This window comes from Typopeltis vanoorti, chromosome 20 (genome assembly GCF_054136105.1).
Source record: "Typopeltis vanoorti isolate ZY-2024b chromosome 20, IOZ_Tvanoo_1.0, whole genome shotgun sequence".
Lineage (NCBI taxonomy): Eukaryota > Metazoa > Arthropoda > Arachnida > Uropygi > Thelyphonidae > Typopeltis > Typopeltis vanoorti.
This window is the reverse complement of record NC_143568.1, coordinates 39,010,656-39,037,430: the sequence shown is the minus strand read 5'-3', so window position 1 is coordinate 39,037,430 and position 26,775 is coordinate 39,010,656. Positions and strand designations below refer to the sequence as shown.

Sequence of the window (26,775 nt, the reverse complement as noted above, 5' to 3'; positions counted from 1 at the left end):
TATCTACTGCTATTTCTAATTTATATTATTATCATTGGAAAGCTTAAGGGTCAAAGCTGGATAACTGGGAGGAGACCTTCACATGACCTTTAGGGGGAATGCGGAGAGCCAATCAGGGCTTCTGACCTGATATACACACCCTACCTTCTCATGGTGCACTCCATTGGGTACCTACCTGAATACCGAATGAATGAGGATGGACTGGCAATTTGGGATTTCTTATTGGCTTAAACCATAACTCAAAATGATGTACAATATGTTGCAATATCATGCCAGCTGGGGGCATCCCCAATTAATCAAGCCCTCCCATTGTTTTCATCAGGGAACCCATGTGAACCACAAAAAGTCAGGTACTGGAACAAACCCCAACTCAATATCAATCAGAAGAGATCAAGATTGGCACCATCAACATAAGAAGCATCAGTGGAAAAGAAATGGAACTATAAGAATTGGATACCAGATTGACATAATAGGTGTTAACCAAAACAAAAGATCAAAACAGGTGAGATCTCTTTCTAAGCAACAAATACAAGATGTTATATTCAGACAATAACAATCAGGGAAAACAAAGAGTAGCTATGATATTAAACACTAAATATGAAGATAATCTTCTTGAATGTCAGGCAATATCAAGTAGAGTGATGTGGACTAATATCAGATGGGGAACTAGACAATGAGACTTATTTGTGCTTATGATTGCACTGAGGGTTCTACTAAGGAAGAAGTGTAGGATTTTTTCTGAGGCTTTGGAGAAGGCAGCTGACACAACAAAAAAAAAAAAAAGAAAAGTTGGTCCTTGTTGGAGATCTAAACAGCAGAGTAGGCAGTGGTTACTAAACATAAAACAATGTTTGGGGAAAATTTGGAGAAAAGAGCAAAACTAATAATGGTAAGTGGATTTCTTCTCAGTACTTGCACTAGTTATTGCTATCACTAACACTATGTTTCAACATAAAAATGTGCACAAATTCACATGGGGAGAAAATGGAAGGAATAAGAAATGTCTCATTGACTATGTTATTGTCAACTGAATGTTTTGCCACTGGTCAGGACACAAGTGTATACAGAGGATTTGAAATAGGAAGTGATCACCATTTAGTGTTGAGCAGGATAAAATTGAACTTTATATTGAAAAGAAGGGTGTGTAGGAAAGTTTTGAAACAAATCAAAGTTGAATAGCTATCAAATGTGAACTGTAGATACACAAACAGTGTATCTGAGTGTAACTCAGATTTTTCTTGAATAACTCTGAGTTATTCAAGAAAAACTCAGAGTTTGAAAACAAGAACTAAACCATGGAGATTCAGTGGCAAATCCTAAAGAAAACTGATTGAATTAGCCAGAGAAGCATGTAGTCAGACTATTTCTCTGCAAGGATAAAAAAAATCATTATCCATGGTGGACTCAGGAAGTTAGAGGCAGTCAAGTTCCTGGCAAGTGAGACAGCAAAGCATTGTATAAAATCAGTTAAACAAGAATCATGGGAAGACTTTGGTAAAAACATAGAAAATAAATATCAGGAAGGTGGTAAAGTATCCTGGAGGCTATTGAAAAAGCTCAGAAATGGAGAAAAGAGTACTGTAAATGGAATTAGAGATGATAGAGGGGGACATGAGAACTGAAGATAGAGATATTCTTGATGTATGAAACGAGCAGTGACAGCATGATGATTCAGCAACACTGAACAGGAATGCCATCTGGAATATATATATATATATTTGAAGTAGAAAAAGCTATCACAAACCAGAAATGTGGAAAGGCAGCTGTAGCAGATGATATTCAATCAAAAGTGCTAAAATATGGAAGTATAAAAATTTTACAATATCTACACTGCATAATTCAGAATGCCTGCTCAGAGGGTTGAATTCCAGATGATTGGAGTAGAGCACTTATAGTACTCATCTATAAAAGGGGAAATGAAACTGAATTGCATCCAATACTTTTGTCTCTGATCTGATCCATTCCTTCCTCTTTTTATCCATTAGTGTTATTCCTAGGATGATTCTCTGTATTCTTCTTTCCATCACCAGTATTTGTTTTTCTACTTGTTTAGTTAGTGCCCAGGTTTCTGAGCCATAGGTGAGTACTGGTAATATGCATTGGCTGAACACTTTGATTTTCAGGCAGATAAGTAAGTTATTTTTGAAGATGTAGTTAAATTTTCCAAATGAATACCAGGCTAACTGTGTTCTTCTTTTAATTTTGCTCTAATTCATTTTCAATGTCAAAAAGTTGACCTAAGTACACAGAGGAGACTGTTGCTATTGGCTCGTCAAGTTTTATCATTTTTGCTTTTAAGTACTTGAACATAACTTTGTGTTTTCTCAATTTATTTTAAGACCTATCTTCTTGCTTTCTATGTTCAGTATACTTATCATTTCCTGTAAGTTTTGTACTGATTCTGAAATTAATACAGTATCATTTACGTATCTTAAATTGGTTAATTTTTCACTTTTTATTGTCATGCCGTTGAAACAGAATAGATACCAACTGGAAAGAGAAAACAAGAACACCCAAAAACAAGATGGGCAGATGAAATAGAAAAACTTGCTGGAAGGAGAAGACTAGGAAAATTGAAAGATCATGAGGCAGGCCTTTGTTCAGCAGTGTATTGAAAATGGCTGAGGAAAAAGAAGGAAAAAATTGAATGTGAGAATTTCAGAGGAATTTCTCTACTAAGTGTTCCTGATAAGATTTATCTAAGTATACTTGAGAAACAGCTAAGAAAAATTGTGGAGGAGAAGCTCGGAGAATAACAAGCTTGGTTCAGGTTAAAGATTTTCACTTTAAGACAAATAGTTGATAATTCATGGGAATATAATAAGGATCTGTATTTGAGTTTTGTTGATCTGGAAAAGGCATATGATAAGGTGCCAAGAGGAAAGCTATTCAAAATGCTTCAGTTATATGGTGTAAATGAGACATTATATTGAGCAATTCATAGTCTCTATTTAAGCTGTAAGTTGGCAGTTAGACTTAAAGCAGGTACAGGACGATGGTTTGAGGTAAAATCAGGTGTGTGACAAGGGTGCACAATATCTCCACTGTTATTCATCATCTACATGGATTACATTATTTAAAAATTAAATTAAAAAGAAAATGTATTAAACCTGATATCAAAATTGGAGGTGTTAATCTCAGTTCTTTACTTTATGCAGATGAATGTACTTTTAAATAAATCCAATACAAGTCTGCAGGATTCCCTGACCAAATTTAATAACTGCTGTATTTAATTTGGTATGAAAATCAGTAATAACAAGACAAAGATGATTAAAATAGGCAGAAACATTGAAAACATTAACTTTATCCTGAATGGTAAACCTATAAAACAAGTAAAACATTTCAGCTATTTAGCCACAATTTTTAGTGAAGATGATAAATTTATTTGGAAATAGCACAATTAGCAAAACTTGTATGGTAGGAAGTCAACTGAATAAATTTATATGGAATAAGAGAGAGAGATTAGTCAAAACACTTAACTAGTTGTAAGACAGTGTTTAAACCAATTTTTACTTATAGATGTGAGAGCTGGATTAAAAATAAAACTCTTGATGGAAGACTGGAGACCACAGATATGAGAGTCCTGATAAAGATTAGGGGACCGAACAAATGGTATCAGTGGCATTATCATATTAAAAACGACGATATTAGGAAAGAACTTGACATTGTAAGTATTCAAGAATGTGTTAGCAGAGCTAGGGGATTTATACAGTAAAAAGTGTCTTAGAAGACAGAAATATAAGATGTGATATTAGAATGATGACAGATAACAGACTTATCTGGAGGGAAATTGTTGATAAGAAATTAGTAATGATGTAACTTTTTCATGTAGTACTATCATAATATCCTCTACCCACTCCCCCAAGGGTATTTGTCAGGAATTTGATGATGAGGATTATAGTCATTTGAAGAAAGAGATATTTTCCTCTTTGTTGAAAAGACTTGTGTTCAAATCCAATTTAGGATATGAAGATCTTAATAAGGATTTTCATCCTGAAAAACAGACAAACTGAGACACTTGAGTTAACAGATATAATGTATGCCATATACAGTACATCTTTAATGTATAGAATAGGTTGAATACATAAGGTGGATTAATGCAGTTTGAAGTGCTTTTGATGTTCACAAAGTAAGAGCTGATTATATTGGGACCTGACAATTATATAATAGACCAGTTTGGAAGAAAATTGCAAATAGGAAACTGGTTATGGAATATTAATTGATGGTATGTGTAGAAAATGATAATTCAATAAAAAGTGTATAATTTTGATTTTCAGTTGCAGTTCATTGGATCATTTCAATAGTAAATATAATTTCTTTGAAAACATGCATTATATATATTTTGCAGATTGTGATGTGAATAATTTTTATTTCTAGGGATGTTCAGCAGAATGTAGAAGGTGATTTTGGACCGGAAGATGAATTTGCAGTGTTAAAGGGCCAATGTTTTGATTATACAGATAGAGAATATACTTATAGATTTTGTCCCTTTGATAGGGCAGCACAAATTCCAAAGTCAGGTGGATCTGACATTAGCTTAGGGTAGGTATTAACATTTGATTCGGAATTTAAATTCTGAATTGTAATAAACTTAATGTAATTAGAAAGATTTTTTTTTTTGTCATCTATCGAGTTTTAAAAAGTGTCCCTCTTTCACACTTGTTGATATCATTACAATTGCGACAGCTTTTTTTCTTTTTTTTTTAAAGAGTAACTGTTCTGATTAATGTTCAGACTTCACTAATAATTAAAATCTGATTTTTATTCTGTTAGGCTAAAAAATGTACAGTAGTCATCAGTTAACACATTTCCTGCATTGAATACCTGAAAATATACAGTAGAGGACATTGAAGATAACATCAGTATTTTCAGTCTAACAATAATTTTCTCTCTCTCTATCACTCACTTCACATATACAGTTATTTACTTTTCTTTGAATAAATTGCTTTATGTATATCAGCTTCACTAATTTCTGGTATACATTGGTACATATAAAGTGTAAGCTTTTTTTTTTTGTTTTTCTTCTTTTCATGCTCTTCTGTTCATTAGTTTGAAGTGCAGCAGATTTTCACACTAGCTTCAAACAAAATACTAAATAAAATACAGCAATTTTGATGACTTGAATTGATTCAGAGTATACAAGAATAAGTCACTCATTAATTTTTTTCTATATGTACTTTCCATTTTGATCTTCAATTTCACTTCAGTCTTTATCAGAAACTATCAAGTTTGCAACTGTTGATGCGGTCTGACAAGCAAAAGGTTGGAAAAAGTCTTGGGAACAAAACTTGAGGGTCTTGACCAGCACACTAATACTACTATTCATGATGTTAATATGCTAATAATATTTTGTTGCCATATAAAATATCACACACACACACACACATCACACAGTAGCATTATGGTTGGTGTTTTGAAATAAGGTTGGAATGCATTGTAAATGCTGTTGCAATTTAAAAGGGCTTCCAAAATTTAACTGTTGCAGCGATGATAAATGAATTTTTGTGATACTTCTTAATTTTGGCGAATGCCAGCGTATATGATGAACAGATAGCATCCTATATATTGCAATGGAAAGTGCACCATGAGTGGTGGTGTCTTTGGCACCCTTCTGTTGGTAATGTTCATTTAATAAGTATTTGGATTTTTATTTGAATGACTTTTTTGCATTATGATAAAGCATGTTAAATATTGTACTTCGTTACTCACTTGTTTAAGTGAGAGATGAATTTCATCATCTGGTGTGGGACCACTATTATATTTTACGTTCCGTTTTATTTCTTATCCTGCTTAGTCTTTGATTGTTCTGTATTCTGTTATGCTGCTTTGTCTTTGTTTTCTTTATTTAATATTTGGGAATGGATGACTGCCTTAACTATTGGCTGCTGCCATCAATCTATTTCTGCTATATCTTATTTCCCATGCTTGAGTGTAAGATTATAAGATTATAAATCAAAGATAAAGCAAATATCATTTATATTTGCTGCTTATATATATACTGGGGGGGGGGCTCTTCCCTTTCTTGGCACCTACAGCACCCGAGCTGTAGTTGCCAGGGGGGGCAACTACATATATGTAGATATGTATATATATACACACACACACACACAATTCTTGTTCTATGTTTGCTCTCTAGAGCATGATTTTTGAATTATGTAAAAAATAAATAAATTAAAATATCAAAAAGACATAAAGTTCGAAATTTTTTAGGATAGTGCATTGAAAGAATCAGTCCAATGTGTTGTTCCCAAACCATTTAATTAAGTCGAAAGGAAATATTTACAGAATGATTCACTTTCACACACACACACACACACACACACATACGTACAATGTCATTACAATTCTCTTACTAGTCTCAATCCTTTCTAATCTAACCTTAGTTCTAAGCTACTTCACAATCTAACATAATTAATATACATTATCTCATAAACATATACACTTGACATACATTCTTGTTCAGTATTATAACTACTTACAATTCTTGTTCAGCACACTGTCTTTCACATTAACTTTCTGTTCACATGTAAGTCTTCTTCTTGTCTTTCTTTCTGTTGCTGACTCATTCCTGATTTTCGTGCTAAATTTCTCCCACATTGAGTCATCTGTTATTCCTTGCTGTATAGGATCCTTAACTTAGCGGTGATGTACAGTTCTTTCCATTCGAGATGATCAATATTTCTCGCATGGCAACAGACCCAGGCAGAAGACTCAGAACCCATGACGCTCCTCTTTAGATTTCTGGCAGCAAACTTAGCATGATGGCAGACCCAGGCAAGATAAGGCTTAGAAAAGCCCAAGACAATCTTCCTTCTCTTTCAATTCCCGACAACAACCTTAAGTGTTGGCAGACCCAGATAAGAGAAGGTTTCAGAAACTTAAGACAAATTTCCTCCTCAACAACCTGCCTTATATACACTCGGACTGCATGTCTCTTGAAAATTGTCACGTATTGACCTTCAGACATGCTGACATTCTTCATGCGTTTCTTTGGCAATTCCTAGAATTCTTTACTATGGTCACGTATTGACCTTTGGACATGATGTCATTCTTCATGCTTCTTTGGAAATCTCCATCCATGGCAATTCCTAGAATTCTTCACTATTTTTATAATTAGACTTACTGATTTAACATGAGTTAACATCGTTACATGACGACGTCATGAACAACATTATTTTAACAAGGGTTCATTACAATATTATTACAGAAAAGATTATTTCAGTCAAAAATTAACATTTCTCTAAGTACATTCTCCTAAACAAAAAACATGTAAAAATGAACATGATAAGTTAAGTCACATATGAGAGATTTTACATCACCACTCCACTTACTGGAGGAGACCTGAAGTTGCTTGAAAAAATTCTATGCTTGCTCTCTAGAGCATGATTTCTGAATTATGTAAAAATTAAATAAATAAAAATATCAAAAAGACAAAGATAAAAGGAAAAAGTCCTTAGTACCATTGTACTATAGGCTTACAACCTTTCACATAAAAAAAAAAAAAGTGTGATTGATTTTAGAATGTTGTAGGCTTATTATTTTTTTTTTTTTGTAAAGACTTTTGCTTACATTCTGTATTGCTATACTTTACATCTCTTTAGAATGAAGTTTTGTTGTCAATGTACCTTTAGAAATATTTAACTCCATGAATTATCACTTTAAATTAGGATATTGAATTATTTTTCCATCATAGATATTAGGGAAATATAGCTGTAGCTGACAGTTACTATATTTATATCAGTCAGAAAGAAATTGTCATTCCAAAAAGAAATTTTGTGGCCTTCAAGTCTTAACTAGAAACCACAATTGCTAATGGCATGTGGCAATAGTAGATCAGAGTAGATAATACTAAGAGGAGTATCATGGTATAAGCATCCACTGCTTGTTGTGTACAGTTTTTAATGCTTTTGTTTCAGAGATCATGGTCATATGGCAGAGGAAGTTCTATGTTCAGAAAAATGCAATTCACACTGGGAAAGAAAAGTAGTCTTCACTAGAATTTTTTTTGAAGTGACTGTGAATGTGCCCTAGATGTGTAAGCATAACAAAAAATTTTGATCTGGTATGGAAATGTGGGTATTGGCAAATCTAAGAGAAGCTGAAGTGGAATTCCTCTTGTGTGAAATGCAATAGCATCAAGTTTTGGTAACCAGAAATTACAAGGTTGTCTTCATCCCACTGGAGAATGGAAAGAAAATCACTCTTTAAGTAATTAGTTATAGGTGGTCTTGAATGCACTCGGAATGTTTGAACATTGCATTGTAAATGTAGTATTGTTAATTGTCAGCTGAATAGGATTGGAGAACATCTATGTACAGGATTCTTTGATTTTTTATTTTTTTTATTATTTTTTTTTTGAAATTTTTTTATCATGAAAATGTTTGTTCTGATACTTGACAGAGATATTAGATATTTCTTTCATTATCGAGAAGAAAAATTAATCGGAGAGTAGAGGCATGCAATTTAGATATGAAAGTCTCACAGAGAAAGAGCTTGGTAAAAGTATGGAGCCCACCAGCATTGGTAAGAAAATTTTAAAAGAAAAGGTGAAAGGACTACTTACATATTGACCAAACTACATAACGTTATAGTTTTGTAAGTTGGCTTGTATGCTGGATACAATCAGATGTCCTGGAAATGTCAAGTGTGATCAAATGAATTTCATCAAAGCTTTCTGGCTTGTGTCTGAAGATTGGATAATGTTGGCTAGGAGATATCAGTAGTTTGGGAGTGGCCAAAAAAGTAGGCTGTTATCAATTACCTTCTTTGAGAAAAATGAGGTGAGAGTAATGAGGCTGTAGTTTGATGGCTAATTTTTATTCCTGTTTTGGACTGAACTGAATATAGACAGTTTCAATGCTAAAGAATAGATGCAGAATGAGTACAAGGATGGCATAGAATGCTACTAATTTTGGAGCACAGGTTTGAGCATAATTAGAGGAATATCATCTGAACTAGGTGGCATGTTGCATTCAAACTATTCAGGATTTTTTTTTACATATCTTTTTCAGTAAATGACCTGAGAAGACATGCATTGAGCTATTGTTGTGAAGCTAGAGATGATTTGTCTTGGTGATATACAGGAGTTGGAAGAGAAGAATTGTGCTGGTAGGTCAGCTTTATCTTAGAGCAGTGGTTCCCAACCTTTTTGCACTTGTGTACCCCTTTTAAACCCATTTCTATAAATTGTACCCCTTGTTTTTAAAATAGCTGTTTTTAAATACTGACATTTATCGTTCCATAACTAATGTTTTGCATTTTGTGTACTTTACTTGTTTTTCTGCCATTGCTGATTATTTTTCGTGTACCCCTGAAGGGCCCAGCAGGTACCCCTGGGGGTACACATACCACCGGTTGGGAACCGATGCTTTAATTGAATAACATCTATAACAAATTTGGCATGAAAATTTATAATAAAAAGGCCAAAACTATGAAAATAGGAAGAAACATGAATACATTAACTGCATTCTGAATGGAAATTCTATAGAACAAGTAAAATATTTCAGCTATTTAGGCATAGTTTTTAATGCCCAGATGTTTTAGAGCACTGCTAAGATGGTATCACCAGGATATGAGAGAGTAGTGGCAGCATAGAAGAGCAGGAGTTGCCCCCATTGGCCTTAATGAGGAACTAGAAAGTATTGCTTTGAGTAGGATGCAAGTTTTATGCTCTTGACCCTTTTAGATTTGGATTTATTGATAGTTTTTTTAAGCTGTTATGATCTGTAGTGTATACTGAGTTTGAAGTTGGAGGTTTTCCCCCCACTCGAGCCACTTGTGGCATGCCAAATTTTTTGTTCAGAGTGTTTTGTTAGTTTTATAGGCAAACTCAAGGCATGGATAGTGACTAGTAGCTTCAAGCAGAATAGACAAATGAAGGCATTCCAGCAAAGATTGTATCATTTATTTGGTTAGAGCAGTTGTTTGGATTAGGGAAGCAGAAACAATAACCATGAAAAGGAAAAGTAGACTGGCTGAGGAAGTACATTCTGTAGAAAAGGAAACTTTGACAAGGTTACTATCCAAGTTATAAACAGGAGTGTTTACATCCAGAACATATTTTGAAGGAGAACTAGTTAGGTAAAGTGTTACCAGGATGGTGAAGATTATCTGTTATTCTAATTGGTCATTGTACAATAGATACTTTGGCTTGCTTCCAGGTTGAGTGCATCACTAGAATTAGATAAAGGAAGTCAGTTTAAGTCGTGGACATTGAAATCCTTATGGAAGACCTCGCAGTTTGAGTTGCACTGCAGAAAATAGCTGAAAAGATAAATATTCAAAGCAGTAGGATTGTCTGAATTTGAATAGCAATAAAGATAGCATTTGAATATAGCAAAAAAAAAAAAAAAAAGGCAAGGAAATTTTGTTCCAAAGAAGATCAAAAAAAGATGGGATTTCCGGTTTGGCATTCTCTGACATGGGATAGTAGATGTGAGTAGACAAAAGAAATTTGCCTAATCAGATCTACTATCCCATGCCCTTCTGACAAGAAATCATCCAAATTATAGTTCTGATAGTTGAGATGAATAGTGGTTATTGAAGATACCATTTGAGGTTCAGTTAGAAATAGGAAGTAAGATTTAGATGACTTAGTGATAGTGCATATTGTTATTACTGATAAGAGTAAAGTGGATGTACTAGTTTTTTTATTTGGTTTGATATTTGTTGCTTTATTTTTCTGGAGATTTTTCACGAGAGGTTTCATGTAGTTAGAGAATCATAGCAAACCTTAGATAATAATATGGTATTTTTCAGCTTTTGTGTGGAGGAAAACCCTGTTACAGTATTATGTTGAGTGTAGCTTTCAACATTTCTATCCTTTCTTGTGAATCCCACTATTGGGTCATTATGCAAAAAAAATAATAATATAATAATAAAAATAATAATTTCCCTTGGGGAGTGGAGAGATCCCCCATGTTAGGTTCCATGACCATTAAAAATTGTGACTTTGAAGCATGCAGTTCATGACTTAAGATTTTTGTAAGGATTATTTTGGTTTTTATTTGATCATTTATAAATTTTTCAGAGATATGTATTACTAAACATTGTTTTTAAACACTATGTTGGAATAATTTCTTTGTGAATTATATTCAATCCCTAAAATATGCTTAATGAAAGTAAAAATGCATTGCTCAAAAGAAATTTTATTTCTCTTGAATCAAAGGTACAAATTTTGGAACATCTTAAAAAAAAGGGGAAAGATATCACCATACATTGCCAAGGATTTAAATGAAAAACAACCAGTGGCATAGCCAAGTTTTTGGTCCCCTTGGACAAATTCGTGGTGCCTTTTAGTGACAATTTTGATAATTGGTAAGAATCACACTAAAAGCATTTTGACATTATTTTTGGCTGAGGAAGGACACAAACTGAATTAAATTCAATGATATAAATTAAATTCTACCCCTAAATTATGCCTAATGAAAGTTATAAAAAAAGGCATTGCTTAAAATGAACTTTTGGATCATCTTTAAGAAAAGTCGGTATTGAGGGAAGGGTAGTGACTCTTCCCTTGATGCATAGCATTATACATGTCTGCAAGGAGATGTGTTTTGCATTATGAGAGATACTAAGGCAAGTGATGAGAACTTATACCACCTTTACCACGAGTTGCCCCAGTTCTGAAAGTACTTCAGGTGCAAACTTTGTTTGCTTACACTTAGATAAAGGATAAAACCAAATATATATTAGTAGCAAAGCCAAGTTAAAAAAACTTCCATAAACTTATCTCTAATCCAGAGAATTTTAATAATAGGGTGCGACATCCTTTGGCAACTTGTATAGGTAAATATGACTTCTCCATTACTTATAAATACTAAGGTGATGAGAACTTATAACACATTTACCACGAGTTGCCCCAGTCCTGAAAGTACTTCAGGTGCAAACTTTGTTTACTTACAGTTAGATAAAAGGATAAAACCAAATATATAATTAGTAGCATAGCCAAGTGAAAAAAAACTTCTATAAACTTATCTCTAATCTAGAGAATTTTAATAATAGGATGTGACACCCTTTGGCAACTTGTATAGGTAAATATGACTTGTCCATTACTTCCATCTTAGTATCGCCACATCTAGGTCTGGCTCCCACTGATGAGACCTCAATAAAGGTCGCAACCAGTCTGGGTAGTGACCCTTCCCTTAATGCATAGCATTATAGATACTACGGCAAGTGATGAGAACTTATACCACCTTTACCATGAGTTGCCCCAGTCCTGAAAGTACTTCAGGTGCAAACTTTGTTTGCTTACACTTGGATAAAGGATAAAACCAAATATATATAATTAGTAGCATAGCCAAGTGAAAAAAAACTTCCATGAAGAGAAGAAATTGTATAATGACTATGTTTCTAAAAGATGTCACAATGTCTGTATTAATGCTGGCCTCTTGTATGCCTATTAAATCAAGACTGTGAACAACGTGGAGTATACCAAGCAAAGCAAGGGATTCTGTTTTTGAAAAATGGCTTGAACACCATTGTACTTTCCAGCAATAATGGCACCATTATTATCGTAGCCCTCTTTATCATCCAAAAATTTTCCGTACTGAATTATTTCTGTTAATTGATCTCTGTGTGAAATATCTGGAGTGCTGTCCAATATTATTATTATTATATTATAATATTTAGCCAATGAATGTCTTTTATTATTTCATATCATATTTTTGATGCTGATAAATTAATAAATTCATTTTGAATTTCTGGGACTAAATAATTAGTGTGGTATTTAAGATCAAATTGGTTAACAAATTTAATCAGGTTTATAAAAAATACCACAATCCTTTTCTTCTATATTACCTCCATGTCCATTTGGCAAATTATTCGCATCACAGAATAATATACATTTTAATCTTATTTTCAATATATGACACCATTTCAGAATTTCACTTCTTAGTACAGCTTATGCAATGTCATCAGTCAGTCCACTTTTTTGAAAACCCTTTTCTAATAATTTCCATTTTGCAAAATTGTTTCTGTCATAGCAAATTGTCATGCAATATGCTTGGATTTAAATGTTTCCTTAAATCCATTTGAGTTGCAAAAAGGAACATTAGTTGTGCCTGATACAAATAATATTCAAGGAAGACAATATATTGCATCTTTATTTTTGCAATAAAATAACCATTTCCTCTCTCTTTTTGTTTTCAAAATCCTCATTCTTATATCTCCATGAATTATTGAAATATTGGCAACTAGTGACACGATACATAACACTATGGTTCTGTTAACACAGTGTTTAATTACAAGAGGTTGTTGATATTAAAATTCATACTTTCATGTTTTCCTTATTAGTATTATTTCTGGCATGGTGTTCTTCTGTTAGTTGGTCTTTTTCATACTCTTGATTTCTTTTAAAATTACTTTAGCTGTTTAAACTTTTTTTTTGGCTTCCATGTCATTAGCTTCATTCTCATTCTAGTCATTCCTGTGTTCACGATTGTCTTTTATTTTGGTATGGAGTTGCCTTATTTTAAGCCAATTTTGTAAACTAGAGTATTATTATTTCTATTTATTATTATTTTTTTTTTAATCTCATTACATGAATATTGTATGTGGTACTGTTATCTGTTTTTGCTTTGGTGGCATGTATAAAATTAACTGAGCTTTTCTCTTTTTTATTAATAATAATAAATCACAATATTCACTCATCTGTTTACATAGCAAATACAAGATCACTATCTACACTTTACTTATAACTTATTCTGTACAATTTAAAGACATGGACACAGCACATGAATATCAGTATCCAAATAATTGACTACCTGAATAATGAATTACATTTAAACATGTCCTGATGAATCAGTCTCCTCCTGTTTAGTTCATTCCAGATTATAATATCTGGATGGAATGTATATCTATGTGGTATCTCTCTCTATGGCTGAACTGGATGAAATATGTGAACCACCTCATGAATTTTCAAAGATTAAAACACAAGAAGTTTTTTTGTTTTTCATCTTGTAATTATCCTGCTTTGCTGTTAATTCCATTAGAGCATTAGTGAATTAACTGCAACAGAGTTATGACCTTTGAGACCACTTGTCTTCAAGTAAAATGTTTTTCTTGGAATTTCATGTATCAGAAATTGCCTTTCCCATATTTTAACAGTTTGCTATATATGTTATTTATTTTGTTTGTTCACAACAAATGTATAAAAATTAATTTGAGCAAAAGCAATTTCAGCAGTAAATTTATTTATTACTGGAAATATTTGCAATCTTTTATTCTTCAAGATGGTGGTACAATGGAACAAGTGATTTTGTTTAGTTGTTTTTTTTTTTTTTTCCCTCTTTCACTTTTTCAATTTAATGAAAATATGGCAGGAATTATATTCTAGCTTCCTCAGATACCCGTGTTGAAAATAGCTACTGTTAGATCTAAAATAGGCGACCTCATTTTACATGACGTCACCATTCCGGAATCTAAAGTAAACATAAAATAAATAAGCATACTTATCTTTTAGCATAGTATAACTAGGTTTTTTTTTGTAAACAACATCTTGTATATTAAACTTTGAATTATGTGAATTAAAATTAATGTATCTGTGTGTCAAGTATAAATGTAAGTCAGCATAAAGGAGCAGTTATAAGAGAAATTATTAGTGATTTTCTACAAGTGAAAGAATGCGAATTATTCAGCAACATAGGGCAAAGATCGCCCTAACGCTACAAGAGCAGCGTAAGCACCTGCAGGCATCACGTCTGAGAAAATATCGTGATGCATACATTCTTGGAAATAGAAAGTCCCGTATGTTGATCGGTGAAGTCACCCAGTTGGAGACCAATAGACGGGACGATAAGAGAAATTCAAACTCAGAAAGGTGTCGCTCTTGGGGAGCGTATAAAACCCACGACACGGAGTTGAATCTCCCCCTGTTTGTTTGTTCCTGCATTCTCTCCGTGTGCTACAAGTGTTCATCGCAGTTCAGCTCTTATTTTTAAGAGCTGACTTTTGAGAAGTTCTGGCATTGCACTGCAGCAGAGTTCAGCAAGATTGAACGTAGGTCATCAATGAGAAGGATTGTTGATGTAAACCCATAGCAGAGAAACAGCACCCGGCTCAGGAGAGCACGTGTATCCCACTGGCAAAAAAAATCAAGATAGCCAGAATCGTAACAAAGAAGGAAAGACGGAAAGAAACTGATAAAGAGTAGATAAGTACTTTCACATGTTCTAGCCCCTTTTTGAGAAATTAACTAACAGTGCAAAAAAAGTGTATCTTAAACTTGTAATAGGAGGAAGTGTGAAGAATTGAGATTTATTTATGTAAATTACTCTATGCCTTTTGAAATGAATTTTAAGAACGTTCAGTTAGATAGAGATTTTGTCGTGATTCATTCGAGAAAGATTATCAATGTGCTAAATGCCTAAATGACCAATTGAGTTGTAGATAAGAATGTAAAAGAAGTTGAAATGTTTAATTTGTTAACATTTAGAAATCAATGCTTAATTATTTTTAAGAACGAGAGAGTGAGAGAAAAGTAGAAGTTTAACTTAGAATTAATAATTGTCTTGTTTTTGTATTGTATTGCATAATGAGTTCATTAAATTTACTTGACACTTTACACGTCTGTATTTCTGATCATGCTGACTGACCCTTCATAAAATACGAACCCTGTGATTGTATGTGTGTGCAGGGATATCCCAATTAAGAGTAGTAGGGCACGACTGCAATAAACTAGGAAACCTAAGGCTTCTGAATTTTAGCTAAGATTATTAGTAGCACCTGATATCCTATGACTATTCTTAGGCTGAGTTTAACTCTACCCTTAAGGCCCAGGCTGGCGCAGTAAATAAATTTGCCTGTGTGAATAGGATAGCTCATAGTATCCAGGGAACGGGTATTTCTGGGGACCCTTAGAAAGTTAAATCACGTAAGAAATAATACGAAGGAATAAAGAATAATAAGATAGAACAAAGGCTCAGAACCAACAATAAGCATAGAATAAGAGAAGGAATGTAAGGATTTGATAACATTAACACTAAGACGTGATAAAAGTTAAAATTAAAATAAGAATAATGATAAAATAAAAAGAAAAGGCAACATAACAATGGCGCAAGCGGTAGGATTTTGATAGAAGAGGTTGAAGTAAGAAAGGATATAATTAAATATAGAGCATCAATATAATAGCAATAAATTACGACATAACACTACTAAATATTTATTAAAATTTTGAGCATGATGCGTTCAAATAAGATTTCATGAAGTAAATATAATTTCAAAAGTTTTTCTTCCCTCATAATATATGAAATATGACTGTGTGGTTGTCATCTTGCATACTGTTTTTAGACATGTTCTGCTTTTTTAAGTGTGCAACAAATGAAGTTAAATTGTAACACTTTCTGATTTCGAAACTGATTCTGATTTCTTTAAATATCACAAATTTAGGTGAAATAATATGTCAAGATCACCTCTGCCTTTCAGCTTAAAAATACAACAGATGATTTTTTAGTAAGCTCATTTCAATAGCATTCAGTTCTTAACTGCTGTAATTATACATGATGAAAAAGCCTCTGAAAAATATCATATGCAGATTAATTCAAATGTTTTCTTTATTTTGAGGTATTCCAATTATATAATTCCCCCCCCCCCCCCCCTTCACACAGAAATGAGTTATAAATTCTGCTTTTTGTTTCATTTCCTGTTGGTTTGAAGCTTTCATGGGAAGTAGCTCACATTTCAGTATCCAAAATCTTGTTTTACTCTTTTGAGAAAAAAAGAAATAAAATGATAATGCCGTGTGTGTCTGCTGAATCAGATGCTCCTAATAACTGACCTGTTTCTTTATATTTTAATTATTACAACTACACTTCTTTTTTTTTTTTTTCTCAGCCTAATGTTACTTTTATTACTTAAAAAAAAAAAGTTACCAGAATTATCAGAATAGCTACTAGCTGCAAGTTTCAACATCAGGAATATCCTTTCTATCTTAACATTTGCCAGGCTGAAAGCTAACTGAGATTACTCATCACTTTGAGGAACAAAAAAACAAAAGAAGGAGCACCTCCCTGAAGAGAGCCCAAGCCATAACCAGTATATATATACAGTATCAGAAATTTGTTCCATTTTCGTCCTTTTTTATTGATACAAAAAATAAAATATAAAAGGTGATATTTCTTCTGTAGCCAATACAGTTTTTTGTCAAAATTAATTGCAGCTTCAACTTTATTATAGAAATTTTATAAATTACCTTTTGATCAGATATGTTCGTCTTTTTTTGGGGAGAGGGGAGGGAAGGGGCATTTAAAAAGGGTGGTCTGTTACATAAGCCTTTCAAATGGTATTTGTGTGTTGGGGGGGGGGGGGGGTTAGCTGCATATGCAAATATTTCTGTGGATACTATTTTTGATTTTACTGTATTTTCACAATGTCCTCACTTTCGTGCCATGTACCAGTACTTTTTTTGTGTGTGTAAAAGTATAATAAAATTCTATATAATATCAAAACCAGCAGTAAACATATTTCTTTTCATATTTTCTTCTTCGTGAAACATAATCTTTTCAAAATCACTTTTTATTCACAGTGGTCTTTCCTTTATTTCAGAAAATAATTATACGAATGACAATAATATTGCTGTAGTTGTATGTTACACCTAGAACTTGACCAATATGTAACTATTTATTTCAGTTCGTAATGAAGAATTCTAGGAAATGAGGGATTGCAGAGCAGAGTACTGCATATAACATTATGCATTCTTCAATATGTCATGATATGTGTAAAGTTTTATATTTCGCATTCATTCTGTGAATTGATTTTTATTTCTAAAATTACAAATAAACAACAAAGGAAACTTAATTTAGAACAAATAGCATTTAAAACTCAGCCATATGTGAGTTTTGAAGAACAAAGCATAATTAGTAAAAATTAACAAAAGGAAATTTATTCTAACATTGCTTTTTCCAGTAGATACAATATTTGTTTGTAGGAAATTCTTTCTTAATCCTCCTCCTCTTCTACCTTTTATGGTGTCGAGGTTTCCTTATTCTTGCAACCACAACTGGCTCGAAGATAAGGTGGTTGGTCCTATGCCTCCCAGTGTGTCCTATGTCTGTAGATGCATGTGTTCACAGGGCCAGTTTGCTTGTTCTGAGGAACGAAAAACCAGTTTCTGGGTGAAGAAATCCCCTACTTTGTATGAGACTGGCTAACTCACCTTTCATTGAAAGAGACCAGTTCCTCACATCCCTAACGGGAATCTAACTCAGGTCTTTCCGACCAAAGGGCTTCATCTATAACTGCTGAACTACAGAGGCTCATTGCAGGAAATGATTATAGCAATTTTCCGTAATCATCGATTACTTTTTTTTTTTTTTTTCTGATAAAATATTTGTTACAGTTTGGAAGTTTTTCTTATTTTGTCGTACCATTAACAACATTCTGTATGTTAAAAGAACTAGAATTATAATAAGTTTGTTCTGGATTATATAAAAATACAAAAATATAAAATTTGAAAAAATAATCCTTATCCACCCATGTTACTATGATTGCTCAAATTGACCTCTCAAAAAAAAAAAAAATAAATAAATAAAATAAAGCTTCATTTTCATCCCTTTCTACACATTCATCTTCATGCATTGTCATCATTTGATGACATTTCAGCAGCAAGCCAAAGAGTTAGCTTGGAATCGTTTCTCATCAGCTGAATAATGGATAACTTCTCAGCAGTGGAGTACGTAAGTGATGCACGTAATCTTCTCACTAACACCCTTTTGATACCAGCACCCTTGACAACTGCTCCCATCCCAAGACTTCCCTACACCCCTGGAACCAACAATTTGGATCATAAAGAAAAATGAACAAAAAATTAGAACTGCTTTTCTGCAGGATCTTCCATTTCCACAAATATAACAGCTCGTCCCTTAGCACCAGTAATTGAGAAAATGGAAAAAGCACTGTCTTTGGATTGATGATTAATAGCATAGATGGAGCCTGTGTAGCTCAGTGGAAGTGGCATTTACACTCCATGGTGCTTGACTGCATGAAGGAAGACTTGGGTTCAAATCTAGTTGCTGACTAGAGGAACATTTTCTAATCCTTTTTTTTGCCTGCCTTTGTGGCCGAGTGGTTAGTGTATCTACTCTCCAGCCAAAAGGTTGCGGGTTTGAATCCTGCTGTGGGCAATGGATGTTTGTAATTGGTGAAAATACTAGTGGTGGTGGGCAGTAGATGGCGTTGGTGTTCATGATGATGGTAATTGGTGGATTTGAGTGGTGGAGACAGGTGGAGACATTAGGTACCCTCCTTCGATGAGTCTTTGGACTCCTTGGAAGTGTCATATAATAATAATAATAATAATAAATGGGTCCGTCCCAATAGACTGCAATGGGTGAAATTTGTGATTGCTTTAGATTTATTAATCTTCAAAAAATTGAGAACATGTAAGTAATCAAAATCATTTTATTTTTTAACTACTGGAAACTTAATAAATATTCAATTTCTGGTAAGGAGTAAAAAAGCATCAGAATTATTTGCTAGTTGATTATTAAGCCTTCTGATGTACTTAATTATGTTTGGTCTCATGCACTTGTTAGTTGTGGAATGGTTTTACTGCTGTACCCTTCTGTGAGAGAAGATCTTGGCCCTACACTGTGTTTGGCTTGCTCTTGAAGGATGTCCACCCATATACATTTCTATATAACTATAGTTAAAATTACAGTTATATAGAAATCAGTGAAAATTTGTGATTGCTTTAGATTCGTTAATATTCAAAAATATTTACAACTAAGCAGTGCATGTTATAAAGAACGATGAAAATAAATTTTTGCAATTTATCACATTTTCAGAGCATCCATAGCTCAGTTTGTTAATGATGATTTCCTTTGGTTGGAAAGCATGGGTTTGGATGCATAAAAGCATTTCAGCTAAATGTAATTTGGTCACCTTCATATGGCAGTGGCCAGGTTCTTCCTCTTTCAAACTAGGGCTTTTTAATCTCACAAACCAATCAGACAATGCATGCAATTTATAAACTTACCAGATTATGTATATAGAATTATCTGCCCTGTGGAGCATTAATTAGGTGTCTGCAAAGTCATGTTACTCGCCCTTGACAAGCCATTGAGCATAACATGTATGGGGAAGATGAGATCACATTTCCAGTAGAATATCAGCCTATATAAGGACATGAAAAGTTTCATCCTAGATTCAAAAATCTCTCTCACCTCACATTCTTAAACTCTGCATTTAAACATAGTTGTTGTTTTCATTTTTAGTTGAACTTGATATTGAATTTATTTATTTTATTATTATTTTATATATATTTTTTAGGAAAGTGTATTAAATTTTTTGAATACAATTACTGCTTATGAAGGTAAATATTCCAAATCTGTTTGTAGACGTTGGGGTTCTTGGACTGGTCCAGATGATAATAAGTATTCCAAAATGAAAATGGATGGTGGAATGGTTTGCTGGAATGGTCCATCTAGATCTGTTATAGTAAGTAATACATATTGAATGACACATCAATATAATCAACACCCTAATTAATTATAAAGATTAAGAAATCTGTATATTGTACCAGGACTATTTGAATCCTTTAAGGATTAATTATATTAAAGAGTACAGTGTCCTTGACTTATAATGGGGTTCTGTTACCACAATCCCATCATAAGTCAGAAATCATTATATATACAGTAGTATCTCGCTAATCCGAACCTCTTTAGTCTGAACCCTCCAGTAATCCGAACTGCAGTTTGAAAGGAAAAAAAAAAAGTTTTATTTATTACGTATTATTATTTTGTGTACTATTATATTTATTTAATAATTATTATTTTAACTATTATTTATTTTATTATTATTACAGTACAGTATTTTTTTCATACTGTCAATTGTATGGTTACACTATAGGCCTATTTTGATTTATTGTGTGCTCACGTTTGCTTTTTTATACTGTACAGTACGTACTGTATCGTCGGCATGAATCACCGCTGTCGAGCATCATGAAAAAACTGTGGCCTTCTAGAATTTACAAAGATAGCTATGGTGATACACAAAAAGTGAAAATTCAAAACATGCATAATTTGGTTAGAATTATAAATCCAAATGTTGAAATTTCACAGACAGATGTTACGGAATGTATTACAGGTAGAACCGAAAGTGAATTCAAAATCAAATCAGATGCTGAAATTATAAATATGACGCTACAGAATGAATTAGCAGACATTGACGACGATAAAGAATTTGAAGGAAAAAAAAATAAAGCATGAAGAAGCAGTTGATAGTTTTAATATGCATATAGAATAGGCTAAGCAGAATGATACGCCATTCTACAAAATTTTATTGCTAATGCAGCTCTGAGGAGAAGCATTCGAAAAAAGTTTAGCTTCCAAGAAGCAAAAGAAAATCAGTGACATTTTTACAAAGAAATAAAAAAAAAAAACTTTTTTTGTATTATTTTGTGAAACTTTTTTTTGTGTTATGTACAAGAAAGTGATATTTTTTTACGCAAATTAAGTTACATACTGAACTATGCAATTTTATTAAATCATAATCCTCAATAAAACACAGACACATACAAACTAAATTTTTTTGAAATTGGTTTGAACACTGTCTTTTATATAGCTTATTTAGTGTTTTGACTAATTTCTCTCTTATTCCATATAAATTTATTCAGTTGACTTCTTACCATACTAGCTTTGTTGATTCTATTGTCTATTTCCATATTTAATTTACCATCTTCACTAAAAATCGTGCCTAAGTAGCTGAAATGTTTTACTTGTTCTATAGGTTCTCCATTCACATTGCAGTTGATATTTTCAATTCTGTCTATTTTCATTGTCTTTGTCTTGTGTGTATAGGAACTTACACGACAAATTTTCAAATTTTAGGCAAATCAATTTGCCTAAAATTTGAAAGACTTATTGTGAGTGTATGACTAACTCTTAAATATCACCTTATTGTGTCCATAGGGAATGTAACTAATTAGCACTTACAGTATAGCCTGTTGTATGTGCCAGCATTTATATGTCTGTCATTGTAACCAAATCAAAATATTGGCTTACTGGTTGAGTCAACATAGTTAAAATATTATTGGGCAGCATTTGTTTCGCTCATTAAACCATAACATGAGGAAGATTAATGCAATACAATTGAACCAGCATGTAATTTGCTTCCCACTTTTATTTCTAAAAAAATAGCAAAATACTATATAACATTTTAATCTTAAATGACTAATGTTGAGTCATTGCAGATATTTCACAATAATCTTCATGCAGCAAGAACAACTACAAAAAAAAATTAATTGATGTGTAGCAGTCATATAATTATGTTACTTCTAATGATGGATTGTGGAATTAATTTTGATCATTGAGAGTTCTGTTTCATATAATTAAATGATTCAGATATCTAATTACAAGATAGTCTGGTAGTTTGGATTATATAAAGTGAATATCATTGAACAGCTGTGTAATGAAATACCTTTAATTTCAAGTCCTACTATAAAAAAAAAATTTTTTTTTTAATTTGCAAAGAAACATAATATTTTTAAATTAGTAAGCATCGATTATCACTTCCTGTATGTATGTATGTGTGTATATATATATATATATATATATATATATATATATTCTACTCATTAAAACAATTTTTTAATTGTGAAATATTGTTAAAGCTAAGTGTTAGTCAAAAGACATGATAGTGCTGAGACTTTATGTAAACTGGAAAGATCTTTCTGAAGGGTAAAGCCAAAACCTTTTTCATAATCATGTCAAGACATTTGCAATTACTAACTTTTCAAAGTTATTAACTCATATTTTTAACTTGATTGAAAAGTATTTTAAGGTAAGGTAGTAATAGTGTACAAGCAAGTTATTTAATGGTGTTATTCTGAGATCTCAGATCCAGTGAATATGAATTGTTCAAATGGCCATCAACTGTCAGGCATTCCAAGCATTTTTTTACTGTTTTTTTTTCCTCATAGGCAATATTACCAAAAATTTCAATGATTGTATTTTATTAACAATTGTATTATGAAATTAATTAATCTATAACATTTGTTAATTATGATTGCTATATCTGATAAGTGAAGAGAAGGATAAGTGCATGCTACTTTTTTTTTATTCCTACTGGTCTGGTTGCTTCAATTACACATCCTAACTATTAAGGAGATTAGATGCTATGTATTTACTTGATTACATAGTATCTGGTAAAGTTATTTAATATCTAACAAACAAAAAAAGAAAAAAAAAACATTGTCTGAATGATCATTTGATAATAATAAAAATAATCTTAAGATTTTTTTTCAAAAAAATTTTTTAATAATTTACTCTTTTTTTTTAGGTTAATTTACAATGTGGAGTAGAAAATAAATTATTGTCATCAAGTGAGCCAAACAGATGTGAATACTTATTTGAATTCAGTACCCCATCTCTGTGTGCAGGCCAACTTTCTGACTTGCCCAAAAGTCATGAACACACAGAACTCTAAACCAATTCTTTAATTAGCCATGAAGTATTAGAATGATGCACCACCAAAGGATAAAAAAAAAATCTATTTCTTCAAAGAAGAATACATCACTATTTTCAGTGTTAGAGCAGCATAAAGCATCAGAAGACTAAATTTTCAGTTCATGTCAAGATATCAGTGACAGAGTCCAAAATGAAACTACTTTGTATTCAGCATGAATGAAAGAAAATATTTTTTGTTAATCCCATGAGAATATTAGTAAGAATCTTGTTTATGCCATTCATGCAGGACCTTCACCACTTTAACATTCCACTTTCAGCTTTTGATATAATAAGAATAAATTGTTTTCAGTTATTTTTATATGTGCCATTTATTTTCTTCAAGTTTAACTAATAATCACCAGTCTTTACCTTTTGTTTTGTACAGCAGTCATATGGTGGTGTAAAGAAGTATCTTGAACCTTAATGCATCATGAATATTGAATAACTTCATATTTATAGAAAGCTAAGTGACTATCTTACGTTTGTGTCAATTGTAATATTACTGAGTTATACACCGTGTTACACGCTTTATATAAAGAACATAATATCACTAGCATGTTTGAGTTTATATTAATTTTTGTCAAAATTTTCTTTGAAATTAATCCAATCAGATCTTTAACCACCCACTGGCCATGACGTCTATAGATGTCCAGCTAAATCTGGATACGATTCTGTAACACCCATTGAATAACAGGATTAGTGCAATTTGGTCTCACTATTTCATCCACCTCGGTCAGTAGGGAGGTTAATATTGTTAGATCTTACATTTCATTCTTCTAATACAGCTGGCTACATCAGTTACCCACCTAGTTTTCATCTGATCTTTTTCCTGGCATCATCAGTCCCTTTTAACCTTTCCTCCCCTATTGTTTTTTAAGTGATGTGATATAACCACCTTAGAATTGCTATGATCTGTGATCTTGAAGAAAGAGAAGGGGGAAATCCATGGATGAACTTCTTTCTGACTATACTCTCACATCTATGAGTTACAAGTGGTTTGACTTATCTGCTGTTCTACAAATGGGCAGACAGAGCTAGGTTTTGGCAGTTATTCATCTTATTGTTTAATGGCATTAAACACATCACCACAAGAAAGAAAGAAATAAGCTATTTATTAAGCTGCTAATAATTTTCTGGATTTCAAATTGATTATAATCTTCAGAGCAGAAAAATTTTTCACAGTGCAACTGGCACTGACAATCAAATAATAGGAAAAAATAATTCAAAATGATAATGGCCAAAAAAAAAAAAAAAATCTAACATCCTGTTTTGCATCATATGCTGTTTAAAAAAGTTCAGGATTTAGGTTGATCTTAAAATTACCAGCCTCCAAATTTTTGATAAATTAATGCAAACCATGTTTGTTGATGTCAGGGAAGTGCTTTACTGTCACTGACTTCACAAATAGTTGTAATGTTTTGTATGAAGTACTAATTTCCATTTAAACCATGTGCGGTAGCATGGTCTGCCGGTTCTGACTTGCTGTAATGAAGATAATGAATGTATTTCTTGTATTCTCCTACACAAATGCTTAGAGACCTTCCTGTTGATCTACAGTAGGCCATGTTACAGGCATAGGACGCTACACATTCCAGTAACAGCAGGCAGAGTTTTGCTTTGTTCTTGCATGTCCAGGAAAGGGAGGGAATGTAATATTGATGTCTTTTAAAGAAGTTGCAGCCATTGGCTAAATATACAGGGTGTTCGGGATAAATTTGACATATTTATAATTAATTATATTTTTCCGTAAGTTACATGTATTAACACACACTTCTCTTCATTTAAAAGTTTGGACCCTTCTTCATTCATATACAAGATGTCAGAAAGGATGGATAGCTGGAACCCACCTGAATCATGGAAGAGAATAACTTGTATCATGATGATTCGTGCCCGCCATCAAAATAAGGATATTACGACTGCTGCCCAATGCTCCCTGAATACAGTAAAAACAATCAGGCATGAACTAGAGACTTGCAATGGTGACTACGAGGATGTAGCAAGAAGAAAGATCCCTAGCAGACGATCTGATTGCGTTCGTACAGCAGAATTCCTCGCAAATCTGCAGGAACAGGTGTTGAAGAACCTTGGCATTGGAATTCGGGCTTTGTTCGTGGAGTTGCTAACTGTAGTCAAGCCCTGGATAACAAGGGTAGCCAATGGTAGGCCGTATGTATGGCAGCAGGATTCGGCCCCTTGCCACACCTCTGGGAAAAGTCAAAAATGGTTGTCTGAAAATTTCTACGACTTCACCAGTCCAAATGTTTGGCCTCCAAACTCCCCAGACCTTAACCCCATGGATTATTTTGTATGGGGCGCAGTTGAAAAAGACACCAATCGCACTTCCAGTAATACAAAAGCCCAGTTAATGGATAAAATTAAAACAGTTTTTGCGGCCCTTCCCAGGGAGACTGTAGCATCAGCTTGTTCGAGGTTCCGAAGCAGAATTGAAGCTGTGATCGATGCTAATGGTGGTTATTTTGAGTAAATCTTGTTGATAGTATTGTAATTAACTCTGCCTGTAATGTTTTTTTGTCAATTCATTAAATTTAATAGATACAAAGAAGATTTTCTTTTTCCTTACGAAACTGTCAAATTTATCCCGAACACCCTGTATATGTGGTAAAGGTCATTGAGGTCTGTGTAGGAACACATAGTTCTGGTTCTGTTTGTTCATGTTTTGAGGATACTCTACTGTTGGACTCAGCAATGTGTTAATGCATGTATCTTCTGATATATGTTGGCTTTCAATAATTGAACCATTGGAAAGATATGTGACTGACATTATCTGGGAAGGCAGTTATTTGATTTTTGTTGGGAAGTATATTTAGGATTTTAACTGGTTAAATGCATTAAAAATGAATCCAATGCATCTCTGAGCCATGCAGCCAAATAACAAACAACATAACTTCTCCAAATAACATAACTTCTCCACAGGGCTTATAGATTACAGGTTTTGCACATAACTTGTTGAATTGATCGTTTTATTCTATATGTATTTGATAAAGGAGTAGTTCTATTGCAGGTCCATCTAGTTGTTTATATAATTTTTCTTTCCTTGTATAAAAAATAAGACAGGGCTATAATGAGTTTACCTCACTCTTCCCTCCCATTATCAAATTTCTGTATAGAACATTTAGAGAACAAAACAGAATTATGCAAATAACATGGCCTGGTGTTAAAAGTATGCAGATCTGTTAACATTGTTGAACATAGAATATAAGAAATATATTTAGTACAATCATTATGGCAAGTCAGGACTTGACGGACTTTGCTTTGGATGCTTTAGTACACAGGGTTAATGGAAGAAAACTGCATTTCTGTGTAGAAATCATAC

At 32.9% G+C, this 26,775-nt stretch overlaps 1 protein-coding gene across 1 annotated transcript in view; it reads left to right on the top strand.

Moving 5' to 3' along the window:
* The window catches only part of LOC150095385 (glucosidase 2 subunit beta-like), a 162,255-nt gene extending 138,495 nt beyond the window's left edge, over window positions 1–23,760 (top strand). The window contains exons 14-16 of the mRNA XM_090410052.1: window positions 4,378–4,542; window positions 20,334–20,433; window positions 23,275–23,760. Coding sequence (XP_090266178.1) covers window positions 4,378–4,542; window positions 20,334–20,433; window positions 23,275–23,421 — 412 coding nt within the window. The 3' untranslated portion in view covers window positions 23,422–23,760. The remainder of the gene's footprint in view (window positions 1–4,377; window positions 4,543–20,333; window positions 20,434–23,274) is intronic.
* Window positions 23,761–26,775: the final 3,015 nt, after the last annotated feature.